Source organism: Juglans microcarpa x Juglans regia, chromosome 8D (assembly GCF_004785595.1).
Source record: "Juglans microcarpa x Juglans regia isolate MS1-56 chromosome 8D, Jm3101_v1.0, whole genome shotgun sequence".
Classification (NCBI taxonomy): Eukaryota; Viridiplantae; Streptophyta; class Magnoliopsida; order Fagales; family Juglandaceae; genus Juglans; species Juglans microcarpa x Juglans regia.
Window position 1 is genome coordinate 18,589,695 of NC_054608.1, and position 17,794 is coordinate 18,607,488.

General features: G+C 39.3%; 1 protein-coding gene and 2 long non-coding RNA genes across 3 annotated transcripts; 1 reads left to right on the top strand and 2 right to left on the bottom strand.

Moving 5' to 3' along the window:
- Positions 1 to 5,995: 5,995 nt before the first annotated feature.
- On the bottom strand, positions 5,996 to 13,907 carry LOC121241867 (DNA-directed RNA polymerases II, IV and V subunit 12). Its single transcript, XM_041139722.1, has 3 exons — positions 13,816 to 13,907; positions 13,486 to 13,578; positions 5,996 to 6,018 (listed from the first exon to the last, which is right to left on the bottom strand). Exons 1-3 carry the CDS (start codon positions 13,853 to 13,855, stop codon positions 5,996 to 5,998), a joined length of 156 nt encoding a protein of 51 aa, XP_040995656.1. The 5' UTR covers positions 13,856 to 13,907.
- Positions 8,397 to 11,634, bottom strand: LOC121241868. Its single transcript, XR_005935827.1, has 3 exons — positions 10,779 to 11,634; positions 10,607 to 10,658; positions 8,397 to 8,780 (listed from the first exon to the last, which is right to left on the bottom strand). It is a non-coding gene; the product is annotated as an uncharacterized LOC121241868 (long non-coding RNA).
- Positions 13,908 to 17,233: 3,326 nt separating the features above from the next.
- On the top strand, positions 17,234 to 17,561 carry LOC121241869. Its single transcript, XR_005935828.1, has 2 exons — positions 17,234 to 17,283; positions 17,381 to 17,561. It is a non-coding gene; the product is annotated as an uncharacterized LOC121241869 (long non-coding RNA).
- Positions 17,562 to 17,794: the final 233 nt, after the last annotated feature.

Genomic DNA, 17,794 nt, shown 5'->3' on the forward strand with positions numbered 1-17,794 from the left:
ACTTGTCATATTAGGATTCCTAAACTTCAGGAATCTTTATTGCCGTCCAACCCCCACTTGAACTAGCCAAAAGTCCACTTTCTAACTAGGGTTTCCTAAACTTTAGGAACCCTAGTTGCCGTCCACATCCATCCCCTTAATCTTTGGTGATTGGTCATACTTACCATATTGAGATCCCTTAATTTTAGGAATCATCCTAGAATCTCTCATTCATCCAATCAATCCATTCCATCTTGCAATAGCCGAAATCCATCATCTCCTAAATTACCTCCAATAATTTAGGAACCCTTCTTCCATCCAAACTCTAGCCCACTCATCATCCAAACTCAAATTGCATCACAAGTGGCGCCAACTTTAAGAACATTCATCTTAATCGTGCCTCATTACTCAAGTGCTTGAGTTCATCACTTAGATCACCATTTTCATCACCATCACACATCATACCATCACTAAACACCAAACCTCCATTAACCTAGGGTCTCATCTTTTCCACACTTTGATCAAGGCCAAGCAAGAGGGCTAGCCATTTCGGTCAACACAAGAACCATGAAGAGAAAGACCTAGTGTTTAGGGACTAGACAGAGATCCCCAACATTAATCGGTGCTTTCATTGAGAGGATTCTTGCTTGGTGTTTCTAAGATGTTTTCATTTCTCCTTGAGGTAAACGACGCGTTAACTTGAACATTGTGAATTGGTTAGGGGAATTATTCTTGAATCCCATTTATTGTTATTGTTTGTGAAACAAAGTTTGTTGGTTGAGGTAGAGGACGGAGTAGTGTTACTCGAATGGATCGACCACCCTTGAAGGTAAGGATCCAAGGTTGGACAATTGTGTAAAAGGGGTCGACCACCCTTGAAGGTGGGGGACCCAAGGTTGGACTTGTGAAGCCGTGAACAAGCTCCACAAGCCGAGTTGCTGTCCAATTTTGCCGTGTGCAAGCTCAGTTTGCAAGACAATTTGCAAGTGATAGATCGAAACCCAGTTTGCAAGTAGTTGCAAGATTTGAAGAATCATGAATCGAGACATGTTAGAGGCCGAGAAACAAGGCGGGTCCAACCAGGAACTCCTTGACGCTTCGGAAGGGCAAACCACAAGGTTCAACAATGTCCTTGCGAGGTCACCACTACATTGGCCAAGCTAAGGATGGCCTTGAATGCCACATGCCGTGAAACGGAAGAGAATAGAAAGATCATGGATGCCATGAGACGAGACACAAATGCAAGCCTTGAAAAGCTTGAGAGAAGAGTTATGGAGACTAATGGGCTAAGGGCACCACCTAATCTGAATATGCAAAGGCATGATGCCTTTGTTGATGGAGCTAAGACAAGTATAACAGGCTCCATGAATGAGCCCCCAAGGGCCGAATATAAAAGAGGAGGTCGAGTTGAGAATGACCACGTGGCCGTGGAGAGATGGATCCGTGACGAAAGCAACCACTCTAGAAGTCCGAGTATATTGAGAGAATCTCAAGATGTGAGGTTTGAACCACCAAGATATGAAAAGCATCAGGAGGCCGAGTATGTGTATGATCATGAGAGACCAAATGGTCATGATGACCATGTTGGTAGAAGGCACCATCATCATGATAGAGAGAGAGGCCACCATGGCCGAATGTATGAAGATGTCCACTATGATGATAGAAGAGGAAACCGGGCTTATGACCGGGAACCAAATAGACCAAAGGTGGATTTTCTCAATGGAAGCATCCATATGAGTGGCTTGACAAAATGGATCATTATTTTCATGCATATGAAGTGCCAAGACATGAGAGACTATCAACGGTTTGTTTTTTCTTAGAAGGAAAAACAAGTAAGTGGAGGAAATGGATAAGGGACCAATATGAGAAAGAAAGAAAGAAAGAGAATGGGATGGACGGCTTTTGAGAAAGAGTTCCTTGTGCAATTTGGATCATCTCCTACTATTAACCATCATGGCCAACTTGCCAAGTTGAGGCAAGAAGGGAAGGTGCATGTTTACATTGAAGAATTTAGGCAACTTCAAACACTTGTGAGAGGTTAGTCCGAGGAAGCCCTTGTGGGCACTTTTATTAACGGATTGAAGCCTTGGTTAGCCAAGGAAACCAAATTGACGCAACTCACCAAGATTCAAGAAGTGATGAGAATGGTCGAGATTTTTTAAGATAGTATATCCTTTGAGAAACATCAATCTAGGGATATAGGAAGCAAGTTCACTAAAATCTTACAAACCAAAACTCCTTGAAAGGTAAAGAGGTTGAAGTTGGGGCTTCTAAGCCCAAGCCATATGAAGTGAAGAAGCTCTCAAGGGAGGAGGTCCAAGAGAGGATCTAGAAAGGCTTATGCTTTAAGCGTGGGGAAAAGTGGAGTAAAGAACATACGTGTAAGGCGGGTAAAGCCTATGTGATCATTGAGTACGAACAAGATGAGGCAGAACCTAGTGAAGAATATGAAGATGCCGAACTTTCTCTCAATGCTATGTCGGGAGTACAAAAACCCACTTCCATGAGGGTTATGCCATGAATTGGAAAATTTGAAGTCACTTTGTTAGTAGATAGTAGTTCTACCTACAACTTCATCAACTCCAATATTGTCACCAAAGTGGGATTGTAGCCGAATCCCATTGAACCTTTTAAAGTTAAAGTTGTCAATGGAGACAAGTTAAAGTGTGAAGGGCTTGTGAAGGAAATCAAGATGAACATCCAATGAGTGTGAATATTGGCAGTGTCCTTTCACTAGTGGGACTTGATGTAGTGTTGGGCAAAGCTTGGCTTAGAGGCGTTGGGAAGGTAGTACATGACTATCACAAAATGACCATGAGTTTACGCTCAAGTCTAAGAAGACAATATGGACGACATTGACATCAAAAGAAGTGAAGTCTTATGAGGCTTTGATGTTCAAGAAATTATGTAAGGGTGGAGCTCATTGCTTCGCCATTGTTCTAGCCAAAGAAGATTCGATTTTTGAGGTTGAGAAGATAGAAGATGGGGGCAAAATTGATGACTTGTCCTTGCTGCCCGTGGAAGTTCAAGAGGTCTTGAGGGACCATCAGGGGTCCTAAAGGTGCCTACTTCATTGCCACCTACTAGGCCCTTCGACTATCGAATTGTGTTGATTGATGAGAAGAAATCAGTTAATATACCTCCATACTGGTATGCACACTTCCAAAAAGAAGAGATTGAGAGACAAGTTGATGACATGTTGAAGGGTGGTTTGATAAGGCCGAGTACTAGTCTTTTTTTTTCACTGGTCTTCTTAGTGAGAAAGAAAGATGGCACTTAGAGATTTTGCATGGGTTATCGAGTCTTGAATGAGGCAACGGTCAATGATAGATTCCATATCCCTACTGTTGATGAGATGCTTGATGAGGTACATAGCTCAAGGGTATTTTCTAAACTTGATTTGAGGGTCGGATACTACCAAATAAGGATGAGAGAAGATGATGTGCACAAGACGGTGTTTAGGACTCACTCCGGGCATTATGAGTACCTAGTGATGTTGTTTAGGCTATGTAATGCTCCTTCTACATTTCAAGCCGCTGTGAATACCATATTCAAGCCGCTTTTGTAGTTGCCTTTTTTTATAGCATTTTGTTTTATTCCAAATCCGTGGAAGCACACAAGGAGCATTTGAAAATTGTTATGAGAATCTTGGAAGAACATCATTTTTTTTATAAAGGCTTCTAAATGTGTCTTTATAGAAAAAGAGCTTGAATACTTGAGGCATTTCATTTCGGGTGAAGGGGTGAAAGTGGACCAAATAAAGATTGAAGCAATGGTTGATTGGCCATTACCCAAAGATGTTTCGGCTTTGAAGAGTTTCTTGGGTTTGACGGGCTACTATAGAAGATTTATGAAGAATTTGGACTTATAGCTAAGCCACTTACTTCTCTACTCAAGAAAGAAAATTTTGAATGGACTCAAGAAGTAAGAGAAGCATTTGAAGACTTGAAGAGAGTCATGATCGTGACACCCGTTTTTGCTTTGCCCAACTTTGAGAAGCCATTTGAAGTCTATACCGATGCAAGTGGAGAAGGTATAAGGGCTGTTTTGGTTCAAGAAAAGAAGCCATTGGCTTTTATTTCCAAAGCTCTTGGGTCAATGAAGAAGACTTGGAGAACTTATGCTAGAGAGATGTTGCCAGTTGTTCATGTGATGAAAGTATGGAAGCCTTACATTTTGGGCAGCAAGTTTGTCATTGTAACCGACCAACAAGCCTTGAGGCACTTATTGCAAAAAAAAATTGTGACTCTCGAACAACAAAAATTCCTTATGAAGTTACTTGGTTTTGAATATGACATTATCTACCAACCGGGTAAAGAGAATAAGGTGGCAGTTGCATTGAGTAGGCATGAGGGGAGTTCACTTTTGTGGATAGTACATGAAGAAGATGATTCTACTATGATAGCCTGAGTGTGGCCGATTGGAGAGTGTGGGATAAAATCTGAGAAGCTAGACTTATCGATGCTCAGGCCTTGGAGATCATTGAACTACTAGAAGTTCAAAGAGGAGTAGTGGGTTTTAAAGTAAGAGATAGTCTAATCTATTACAAAGATTATATTTATGTGCCGAATTTAAGAAGAGAGATCATTGACCACTTTCGCAATAGCAAAGAATGTGGCCATTCGGGTTGGTTGAAGACCTATATTAGAGTGAAACATTTTTTCTATTGGGAATGAATCAAAAAGGCCGTAAAGAAGTTAGTAGCCAAGTATGATGTGTGTCAAAAATCCAAATAGAACACAAGACCACCATCCAGGATGTTACAACCATTGCTAATTCCAAACAAAATTTAAGAAGATTTGACAATGAATTTTGTAAAAGGATTAAGTGTTAGTACACCTGATTCTCTGGCTCAACAAGTTTGAGGGGCAGGGTGTCACAGGCATGGTACAACAATTGAAGATGCTACCTAAGAGCCTTATCCTTACGGGATCATTATCCTCACCTTTTGGGAAATGTGCTTTGATGAGAAGATAGAATAATGCTAGATACAAGCCCCAAATAGACAAATCTCATACAAGCCTTTTATAAAACAATAGGTCCCACTAATAAATAATAATTTTTTTTACACTTTTTTAAAGTGGAGTCTACTTTTTTACAAAAGCTTATATAAAATTTGTCTATTTAGAACTTATACAAATCATTTCTCTATTAACTATAACATTTGAGTAGAATCGTAGATAATAGAATAAAAATGCACGTGTTGACTTGTATGGGCTTTCTATTAGCTGACAGTTACTGTTGTACTCACGGCCTAAGCCTATAAAAGAATTGTATGATCAAAGAAAAGGAATAATAATAATATTTAGAACCATTTTTTACTTCTAAAATTCTTCTTTTCTTCTTCTTGGAGAGCAACAATCATCCTTAGTGGGTCCATTACACCATCCTGTGATCTGAAGAATACTGATACCCATCACATTTTACAACATATTTCACAATAATGTTTTAAGATAAAAATATTGTTGTAAAATGATGTTATTTTTATAAATTATTTTACAAAAATATCTCTCATTTAAAACATAATTGTTTAAAATATTGTAAAAAAATGTTGTGTAAATTATTTTTCTTTTTGATATAATTTGTGGTTTAAGACCCACTGGTGTACAAAACAAGGAAAAATCGGAGCGAGAACCATGAATTGTCGCACTCAATTAAAACAACGAAAGAAAAAGAAAAATTCTCACCATTTAACTACGAAGCCAGTGATACAAGATATCATTCGGGTTTCACGTAGTCTGAAGCATACATATGGTAGGAGGACACCCTGGCCATTACCTTGAGTTTGCATAATATAGAAACAAGAAGCAGAGCCAACAAACAGACTTGCAGCATCTTACGTTAATGTGATCACTTGAATAGACAGAACAGGTCTTTATATTGAGCGTATAGTACTAGCCTTAAAACAATTTTTTTTTTTTTTTTTTTAACTATAAACTAAACCAAACACTACATTTGCAAGTTGCAGGAAGACCATGACAATTGACACGCAATGGCATGCCCATGCCACCTCGATTCAGCGTGCCTCATACTGAACAACTACAAACGACAAGGGTCATGTTACTTCAATGTCTTGATCAACATGGTTTAAGATAAAAAATATATTCCAGCAACATCATAAAAAAGAATACAACACAAGATGAATAACATAGGATACGATGAACTAGAGCAGGATCATTTCAGCAAAGTAGGTAAGTGTTCAATCTCTTGTATTGAGGTTTTTGCATAAAACAGGTGAATGTCATTTCAGCAAGCAAGTAGAGAAGTGCTCAACCCATAGAACTGAACCCATGGAACAACAATTTCAAATACTCTCACTTCAGTTTCCTGGCACGAAACCACAAATTTAACCCTATGTTTTATACTCATTTCAGACTTCAACATCACATCTTCCAAGTCCTAACGGGTTCCTAGGAGCTTCTGTTCATTGTGCAACCTCCAAAGTGAATTCAGTTAAGTTTTCTCCGGTGTTCACATCCTAACTCGGAACTTCTTTCACACATATTTCCAGTCTTGGAGGCATTGGTGAAAAGCTAATGATTTCTTGATCCTTCTGATGGAGAACGCATTACATGAGAATAACATTTTTAAACAACTACTTTCGGTGCAATTCTCTTGGAGACCATGTCTGGATGACCTAGTTTTTTAGTCGATTGACCAGCAAGAAGCAAGTTGGCTAGAGCAGCCATTTGAGGAGGTGAACATTCACAAGGTGGTGAGAAGTAGGGCTGGGCTCCGACTCCGTCGTCGGAGTGCTCGTTTCCGACCTCCGACTCCGACAAGAGTCGTAGCAAAATTGGAGCTCCGACTCCGACTCCGAATTGGAGTCGGAGTCCGACTCCGATCGGAGGTCAGAGCTCCGACCTCCTATCAGAGCTCCGACCTCCTATAGGAGCTCCGACATAAGATCGGAGCTCGACGTGCGCTCGACGTGGCGCTCGAGCGGAACTCTTTCAGAGAGGTTCGCTCGACTTCCGCTCAACATGTCGCTCGAGCGAACCTCTCTGGAAGAGGTTCGCTCGACTTCCGCTCGACATGTCGACCGAGCCAATGTTCAATACAACGTGTGCTCGACTTGCGCTTGACACCTCGCTCGAGCGCAAGTGTACAGTAAAAAAAATTTCGGAGTCGGAATCGAAGCTTCTTGGAGCTCCGACTCCGAATAGATATTCGGAGCTACTCCGAATTCCGATGACTCCAACGTCGGAGTCGGAGCGGAAGTCGGACGGAGTCAAAATTTTCGAAATTTTGCACACCCCTAGTGAGAAGTACAGCAAGTGACAAAGCTACAACTCCGAACGGATTCACTATGGCCTTCTTTAAGGTATGTTTTGAGTTAGTTAAAGATGACATCATGAGCTTCTTCCATGAGTTTAATGTATGTTTGAAAAAAAGCCTAAATGCTAACTTCATTGCTCTTATCCCAAACAAGCCAGGGGTGATGGAGATTAAGGACTTTCGTCCTATTAGCTTGGTGAGGAGTATGTACAAAATCCTTTTGAATGTATTGGCTAATAGATTGAGTACGGTATTGGAGAAAATCATAACCAAGCCTCAACGCATTCATAAAAGGTCAACAAATCCTTGACTCGGTGCTCATTGCCAATGAATGTTTGGAGAGTCGCATCAAGTCGGGTGAACCAGGATTATTATACAAACTTGACATGGAGAAGGCCTATAACCATGTAAACTGAAATTTTTTGTTACACATGCTTGAGAAGTGAGGACTTGGAGCAAGATGGTGTTCTTGGATCAAATTTTGCATCTCCACCGTATGTTTCTCTATTTTGGTGAACGGTGCCCCAATGGGTTTCTTCAGCAACTCAAGGGGTTTGAGGCAAGGTGATCCCTTATCTCCATTACTATTTGTTTTCATAATGGAAGCATTTAGTAAAATGATCGCAGGTCTCGTGAAAGGGGGATTTCTATCTGGCTTTATTGTTGGGGATGCACGAATCGGCACACTTGAGATGACCAACCCCTTATTTGCAGATGACAATCTTGTATTCTGTGTGGCTAGTCGTAGCCACATTCAAGCTTTGTGGGCCCTTTTACTGTGATTTGAAGCAGTATCAGGCTTGAAAGTAAATCTTACTAAGTCAGAGTTAGTTTCGGTTAGAAATGTTCCAAGTGTTTTGAGCTTGGCCAATATTCTAGGGTGCAAAGTCTCCCACTCTACCAATGAAGTATCTCGGTCTTCCATTGGGTGCCACCTATAAGTCACAGTCTATTTGGGATGGGGTGTTGAAAAAAATGGAGTGCAAACTAGCGGGTTGAAAGAGACTTTATTTGCCCAAAGGTGGAAGAGTTACGTTGATCAGAAGTACTTTATCCAACATGCCTACTTACTTCCTATCTTTGTAACATACGGGTTCAAATTTAGGGCTTAAAACTAGTATTATTTTATTTTATTTATTTATTTATTTTACTTTTATTATCATCTTAGGAAATATGCTAACAGATAGATTAAATTAGTGATTTTTTTCCCTATCAAAACCTTGTATGGTTATCCATTACTTTCCATATTAGATTAGTTTCCTAGTTTGAAACTACAACTTGACTCTTCAAAATCCTCTCAGAATCCATATCCTCATAAGAATAATTTTCCAAGTGAAGCCAACTTCAAACCCTAGCATACCTATTGAGGACTCACGCCACTCCCCTCTTCATCGTCTATAAAATCCCACGTAAACCCTCTGTTTTAAACACACACAAAAAAATACCTAAGGGAAGAACACACTTTTCGCATAAGCCTTAGTCTCTGCCCAGCCACCGCTGACCACCTTAGGACGTCGGAGCACCTGTTAGACCCCCACGTCGAGTTGCCTCTAGAGAGGCCGCACATGCCTTAGTCATGGTGGGAACAAACACCTTGGCTAACCCACAACCATGCCTTGGCTCGTGGGATGAGGTGCGCGGGGCGCCCAGCATGCATGCATGCCTTGGCCCACGCGCAGAACCACACGGGGTGCCCAGCATGAGGGCTAGCGAGGTTAGTCAAGACCAGTCTGCGCACGCAGCAATGCGCCCCGCACAACGCGCACGCCCCTGCGCGCAGCGAGACGCGCAGGCATGAGCCGCGTGCATGAGACGGGCAGCTCTTGACCGCGAGGGCATGCGCACGGCCATACAGACCGCAGCGCGCCGCGCGCGCCTACAAGTTATTGTGCGCAGGCCCATGCGCTTGGCGATGGGCCGCGCGGCCCTTGCGCGCGCCCATGCGGCGCAGGGCCTTGCATCACGCTGCCAGTCCAACCGATGCGCGCGCACCTGCCTAGCTATGCAGCATCCCAGCGAGGTTAGTGGCATGCCTCACGGCATGCCAACCAGCGCACGGCTCCAGCCCGTGCCGTGCAAAGCAGGCCAGTGGCATGCCCACCAGGCATGCCATCCAGCACATGGCCCCAGCCCATGCCCTGCAGACTCAACACCTAGGCCACCAACCTAGGCCATGCCGTGCACCACCTTGGCTCACCATCAACAAGCCATGCCGCACCACATGACCATGGACCAGCCGAAGACCACCATGCTGCCACCTAGCCATCATGAGCCATGCATGCCGCGGCTAGCCTTGGTCCATGACCACTGTCTTGTTATTTATTTAATTTAATTAATTTGATTTAATTATTTATTTTCAATGGACCTATTGGGAGTTTCCACTTTGTATTGCTTATAAATAGGACATCTTTCATTTGCTTTGGGATCTTTTGGCAAAACTCCTAGAGGGAAGACTATTGTTTGACACTTTGCAATTCTTTGAATAAGTGTGATTCATTTATCTTGTTATTTGCAACTTGGTGCAATTCGTGAATCCAAGTTGATTTTATCAATATATGATGTTTATTCATTACTTGTGCAATACGTGAATCAAGTCTTCAGTTATCATTGTTTATGTTTTAATTCATTCAAGTTCATGAGTATTGCTTGTGTTCTTGAGTGCTCTTCATTTTATTCTTGGTGTTCTTCATAGGTTGTTCTTCCAATCCATTCCTTTCATCAAAGTCGACCAACCCTTGTGTTAGTCAACTTACCATAAATTGTTGGCTTCATCTTGTTGCCCTAGCCGAACCTTACTCCCATATTTGAATTCAAAATTCGACAACCACTTGCCTAATTTGAATTGCCTTAACCGAACATTCCACTCACCAAACGAGGTTCCTATAATTTAAGAACCCTAGTTGACTCAATCAATTCTCCCATTCTCGACCAACTCTTTCCTAATTGAGTCCCTAGATTTTAGGAACAACTTCCTAAAATCTCTCCCTAGCATTGTCCAACCCTAGCCGAACACATACATTCTCATCTTCCATACACTTAACCTAAACCCTAGCCGTCCATCATACCACTTCCAAACCCTAAAATTCCATCTTCCAAGTGGCGCCAACCCTAGTTCCCTCTAGAGCCGTGCAACCACATTCATTGAACTCTACACAACTCCTTGACCCTTACCACCACTCAATACACTCATCCTAGCCTAAACACATAACCTCACCGTACACAAGTGATCATCTTGACCACAATTGTTCGAGAACCAAGCAAGAGAAGAACAAGGATTCGGTCATCACAAGGCCACCTTTGGCGAGGAGAACATAGTGTTTAGGGACTTGACCGAGGTCCCTAACAGCACCACCCACGACGCCAGAAACTGCCGGTCAACCTAGCCCCGTCGCACCCACTCCCTCAGGTAAGCCACTGCCATCGCACTCACCCCTCCTCCCTCTCGGTGGTTTAAGTTTTCATTTTCATCTCTCTCTAAACTCTCTCTCTCTCTCCCTCTCCCTCTCTCGGTGTCGCACCACCATAAGGACTCCCTCAGTTGCGCCGCCAGTCACTTCTAGCCACCTTGAGCTGCAACGCAACAGCTTTCTCCTCTCAGTGAGTTGCCCCTTCCATTGCACGATGCTCCTCTCAGGAGCCTTTCTTTCTCAGCCCTTAAGGCTTTTACATTACTGATGTTAGAGTGGGCCCTAGGCCTTAAGCCTTTTGGCCAGGAGCCTTGTAAAACTCTAAGAAGGCCTATTATCTACACGGGCCATGTTATAAGCTGGACCCAATTTTACAGAAACTAGTATATTATTTAAATAGACTGTTTTCTAATGTGGGCCTACAGTATTATTAAACCTGGGTTGCGAAATCATTACATTGCTATTTTATAAAATACATAATATGTAGATATTTCCTACTATTTTATATTTAAAGAACTAGATATGATATTATTGTTTTAGTAGCCATAAAATAGTGAGATTAATCAATGAGTTCAGTATATAGCTAGATATTTTATTAGATTTAAAGTTTATGATATGTGCTCAAGTGGGAAGGATGTTAGGACACTTTTTCCTAGAAGATTAGTAACGTCGTGTACCTCGTATAGGTAACGCGCTACCACTTGGAAGTCAGGAAGCAACGCTAAGAGGTAAATAGTATGATCATATAAATGCATACGTAATGTGAATATTATTGTTATGTATGAAAATATGATGTGCTTATGATAGTTATCTATGCTACACTAAGAGACAAGTCAAGGTTAAATTCCTTTCATGATCTTGATGAAATATGAGATTATGCTTGAATGAATGAATTTGTTTGATTGATTGAATGTTACTAAAATCATATGAAAGCCATGATATGTTTATGTAGTAATTCAAGTCAAGTATGCCATGTAATAGAATAGCCAGATTATGCAAGCCATGTTCATGTAATAATTAGATTATGTATGCCATGTCCATGTAGTACTTAGATCGTATATGCCATGTTCAAGTAGTACTTAGATCATGTATGCCATTGAATGTCATTAAATGTTCAGATCATGTTATGTTATGTCATGTTATACTATGCCACATACAAGAAAATGTCATGTTATGCTATGCCATGTACAAGAATATGTCATGTTATGTTATGTCATGAACAAGAATATGCCATGTTAAGAAAGTTCATGAAGCTAAATGAATTCTCATGCATTAAGAAAGATAAGAAGTTTTAAGACAATGTCAAGGACTCAAGCATGGTTAACCACAAGTAAAGTGAAACACGGACTCAAGCGTGTTTCACCCCATGTTATTCAATTAAGTGAAACATGGACTCAAGCGTGTTTCACTCCATGTTACTCAGTTAAGTGAAACACGGACTCAAACGTGTTCTAAGTTAAGTGAAACACTGACTCAAGCGTGTTTCACTCCATGTTATGCAAGTTAAGTGAAATACGGACTCAAGCATGTTTCACTCCATGTTATTCAGTTAAGTGAAACACGAACCCAAGTGTGTTTCACTCCATGTTATGCAAGTTAAGTGAAACACAGACCCAAGCATGTTTCACTCCATGTTAAGACAAGATAAACAAGTTATCATGCATTCACGTTACATGTTTGTTATGATTATGTATGTTTCCGCTCATGTTAATGATGAATATATATATATGCTATGTAAATCTGTGACGATATATGTATATATGTAAAGTTTTTCAGAAAGTTATGTTACGTGTATGATTGTGAATCTGTGATGCTGTATGTATGTTGTGAAGAGTCTTCAAAAATTAAGTCCATGCTAGGCCAGATTATATTTTACAATATGATGTGCTACTTACTAAGTATTCGACTCATTTTTGTTTATCTTTCTATTTTCTTCTATGTCTAATTTTTACAGATGGTGATTATGATGACGCAGAGCTGGATGGCCAAGAGTAGATCTAGTACAAAGACTTAGGAAGAAATAAGTAATATTCACACAAGAACTATAATTCCTTTATGTCATCATAGGATTGGTTTATGTTCTTTCACTTTATGTTCAATTTCGAAACAATTATGTTCATTTCAGTTTTTAATGCTTTTCAATAAACGAAGTAATTCAGGATATGAATCTCTTTATCGGGTATTATGTTATAAATGTTAGTAACATCTCTATCATATGGGAACAGGATGTTACAATATGGAAAACTAAGGACTTGTTTGGAAATAGATCTCATCCCAAAATTCTCATCTCATCTCATCCCATTTCCTTCTAAAACATCATTCAAATACAAACATTTTCAAACTAATCATTACAACTTTCCCAAACTTTCAAACAAAAAATAAAAATAATTCAACTTTTTCAAATCTCTAAGCAAAATTATATTATAAAATTATATTCTAACAATATTTTAATTTTATAATAATTTCTATTCAACTTTTTCTCTTTCTTTTCCCAAAAACCAAAAAATATTCAAATAAAACTATCTCACTACTATTCACAAACTATCTTGCTCCTATTCACAAAATTCTCATCTCACTCCACAGACAAACCCTAAGAATCCTAACCCTTTTGGCCACATCTAGAGTACGGTAAAGTTGAAGTGGCAAAGCTTACAGTCGGGAAGGTTAAGAATCACGATAAACCAATAGTTGAGAATCATGATAAACCTCGGTTTCTCAACCCCTTTTGTTTCTCCTGAGAGTGCTTACAGCCACATATTTCATACCCAAACAAGAAGATAATTAGAAACTTTGAAGCATTTGAAAAATAAAAGTAGCTTACTGCGGCGGGTTCGTTTCTTGTACAAGATACGGTAACCACACTCTCGGCACTGTATAACATCACCTGGCTTCAGTGTGTTCTCCATACCACAGTCTACACCAAATAACCATCACAATCATTTAGAAGCTTGAAAAGGCTTAAATGAATAACTTCAATCAACAAGAAATCCTAAAAAGCAATCGTTTATAAGTATCTGCTTTGCTAGCTCGTTGCCAATAAAACTAAGATTAAAAAAAAAAAAAAACTAACGCCAGATAGGCAGCACTACGTTTTTTATAACTTTTCCTCAGCTTTCCCGTAAACTAGAAAGAAAAGGAAGATTTGAAATACCTCCACAGATGTAGCTGACCGGTTCAGGTTGAGGATCCATCGAGTCTAAAGAGCCGGGGCCCGGAGATGTCCCAAGGAGAGAAGCTTCTAGGGTTTTGGTTTTTGGTGTCAAACTGAAATTGAAAAGGTTTTTTGGTTCCAAAAAGTGTCTTTATACCCTACGGAGTTCAGGTGGTCAAAACCCTCTGCCCAGTAAACTGAACGGGTTCGGGTCCAAGTTTGGGCTAATTTTTTAATAGATATAGCTCAACGACTAGATGTAACATTTGGGCTAAGAAATTGGCAACATGATCGGCAGAGATGTGCAAGCCCACTTGCTAAATACCATTTTCACAAAAGTTTGCTTTTATATTTGAGTATACTACATCCGCTTTTAGAATCGGTAAGTTTTGCACAGTTTCTTTTAAAAAAAGTAGAGTAGTGCTACACTTACTGAAAAAACATCCCGAATTCACTTCCCGAACATCATATTTTCTTTTCTTTTTTTTTCTTTTTTTTTCATATATTTTTTTAATCATCATAAACATTTTTAAAAAAATAAAAAAATTCACAATATCATTAAAAAACATTTCATTAATCACTAAGCAAAAAAAAAAAAAAAAACCTCATTCGGGATATTTTTGCGTCTCGGATTCGGGAGGTTTAACATTTCTCAAAAAAGTATGCCCTATCATTAAAAGATAAATTTTTCTATATAGATCCTAGGTCTGTCCCTATTTTAAGGAAGTACTGTATTTTGACTGCCAAGTGAAATTGCTTACCAAATTTTATTTATCTATTTCACTTAAAAAAAATTATACTCATCATCTCACATGTCCCACACTAAATTTTTTTTATTTATTTTGTTTTTTCTTTCTTTATATAGTATATGAATGATGAGTAGAACTACTCAATTAGTTTAATAATAATAAAATAAAATAAAAAATAATAATAATTTTTTTTAAATATATAAAGTTTATGGTGTAAAATGATAAGCGTCACCTAACAACACGGTGATACTAACAAATGCTTTAAATAATAATATCATTGAATAAAATAATTATTTTCTAAGCCTTATGTTAAGTCTTCGTTCTGTCTTTAGAGGGCGTTTATGGCTAAGAAAAATAATAGTTACAGTCGTAAATACGTAAGTGTCACGTAATCACTTTAAAAAAAGTAAATAAATACGAGATCCACTTGAAAAAAAAATAATTTTTTAATAGTGAACATCACTCTTTTTTAAAATGACTGCACAACAGTTACGTACTCTACGACTATATGTAGCATTACTCTTCATTATGACCGCTTCTAGATCACAAAGTGTATAGGAGCGCGTGATAGCAAACATCTAAGGTTGTGTTTTGATAGTGAGATATTCTTAAGTATTTTGTGAATAGCAGTTAAAAAATAATGATATAATATTAAATAATAATAAAAAATATGTGAAAAATAATAATAAAATAATAAATAGTAGTGGAGAGTATTCTGAGAATATTCTCAATACCCAAATTAGGCCTAAGTCTAGCTTCAACAACAATTAGCAAATCAATTTGTGCATGAAAACTAAGAAGTCCACAAATGGTACTAACTGTTGATGCAATTATCTGTAGTACCTGCAACATTTCCACAGCCACATATGATCAAAGAAACAACCTCAGATGATCCTAGTCAGAAATGTCTTCAATGGTTAAGTTAGAGACAAGCTGTGGTCTCTTAATCAATCTAATAATTATTGCAGTGTGTTCCTAAAGGTGTATTTATAAGGATCAAGGCGCCTCATATGGTGAAATCTTCTTGGATGACACGATATTGGAGTTGATAGCGTCCTTTCGGCGAATGTAGCTCTGTGGGACTTATTTTGTTGGCATGAGCCTCTCACGAGATAAGTATCGTCGTTAAGGTTCCATGCCAGACACAATGATTATTTACATTATCTTATGTTCTCTAAACGATAAGTTTTACATAGTCTCAACCCTTCCTTGCCTTATATCACACGAACTTCTTGTGAAGGTTCATCGCCTGAAGAACTTACTTACCGATGGCATACGCTTATGCCTAACTAGGAGTGTACAAAAACCGATCAAACCGATTGAGACCAATGCGGACCGACCGTCGGAGTACGAAACCGATAGAGAACCATTCGGCTAGCAGTAGAACTAAGTTAAAACCAATGTTGGTTGGTTCGGTTTTGGTTTGAACTTGGTTCAAATTGTCATACTGGCTGATTATATATATTCGTTAATATGGCGTCTTTCACTTAAGTGAAACGGTGTCATTTTATATACGTATCATTTAGAAAAAAAATAGAATGAAATGACATTGTTTGGTTTAATACATCAAACGGTGTCGTTTCAATTTAGGGTCTAAATTTGAATACCCCTTCCCTTCTTCTTCTTCTTCTCTCTTCTCATCTCAAACTCTATCTCTCTCTCTCTGCAGTCTGTCACACATCTCTCTCTATCTCTCTCTCATCTCACCTCCCATCTCTCTCTCTCATCACGACGCCGGACCATTCTCTCTCTCTCTCTCTTTCAGAGTTTCTGTCTCATCGCAATGTCGAAAGAACACTAACGACCGATCGGGATCATGTTGAAATTAACGTTGCCGATTTTCTCCCCCTTTATCGATTGCTTTCGGCCGGTTTTATTCATGTATATAGATTGTCAATTTGGTTTCGGTTTTGGACCGAAACCGAACCGAAAGAGTCGGTTTTCACTCATATGCCTACCCGAATCCACCCTATTTCTTATTGTAGAAAAAATCATATATGATCCTAAGTTTTTGAAAGTTATAAATTCACTCTTTCGTTGCATCACGTGTGCCTCAAAATAAAGCATCACTCTGATTAAAACAAAAAAAACAAAATAAAGCTAAAAAACAATACAGTTTAAAGAAATGAAATGGATCCACCCCTATTTTGTTTCAACTTTTCTTGTTAATAAGAGGATCCACCCGTTTCAAATTTTGTTATTTATTTTCTAAGCATTTCTTAATTTTGAAAAATGCTTGGGTGCTCCCTCCAAATGTGTCCTCAAAAGTGCCTCTTAGTGTATTTTATTTTATTTTATTAATTTTTTAAAAATTTATTACTAATGAATTTGTGTGTGTTTTTTCAACATTAACAAAATAAAAAAAAAATTAAAATGCACTAAAAAGCACTTTTAAAAGCATATTTAGAAGTAGGCTTGCAACTCGACCAAACCGTGTTTGATTTGGCCTCGACCCGACCCGAACCGAACCGACATTCATGCTAACATAGGAGAATCCGACCCGACTCTAGTCGGGTCAACCCGTTTGATATCGACCAATCTCTAGAAATGTCTTTTGAAACCCCTCCAAACCCACAGCCTATACATGAGTTTCTTCTTCAATTGTTGTAAATTCTCTCAAAGCCTCCAAATCGTTCTCTGCGTAGCCTACTCCGAACTACTAGGGTTTTGAAAGCGAGGTGAGAAGGAACTTAGACACGGAATCACCGTGAGGGCCAAGGTAAGATTTGATTGTAGGGCCGAGGAACTACTAGGGTTTCCAAATCGTTTTTTAATTTTCCTAATCTCGTACTGGGGTTTGCTCTTTTGTTTCAAAGTGGAAGAAGAAGCGCATGAGGAGGATGAAGAGGAAGTGCCAAAAGATGGGGTAGAGATCCAAGTAGTTCTTTGCCAATAAATCGATGTTGTTTTGTGTCTAATCAGTTTTTGATTAGAGAGTCTTAGTGTTTTCCATTTCTACGTTTGGATTTAATATCTGAAAGGTTGGAGTTTTGTGCTGTTGAATGAGTTTTTCCCTTTCGCTCTCCGTTAGATTTGTCTAAGTCTACAACGCATCGAAGAAAATAGGGCCCAACGTTGCAACAAAATTACGCCTTCGACCTCGCGAGCTTGGCTTACTGTCAACCCTATCGCGTGGCCGCAACGCAAGCAGGGCACGAACTTCGCCTGCAACAACGACTTAGGTGATAACAGAGAGAAAACGAGAGTGATGGCAGTATGGTTTGAGATTT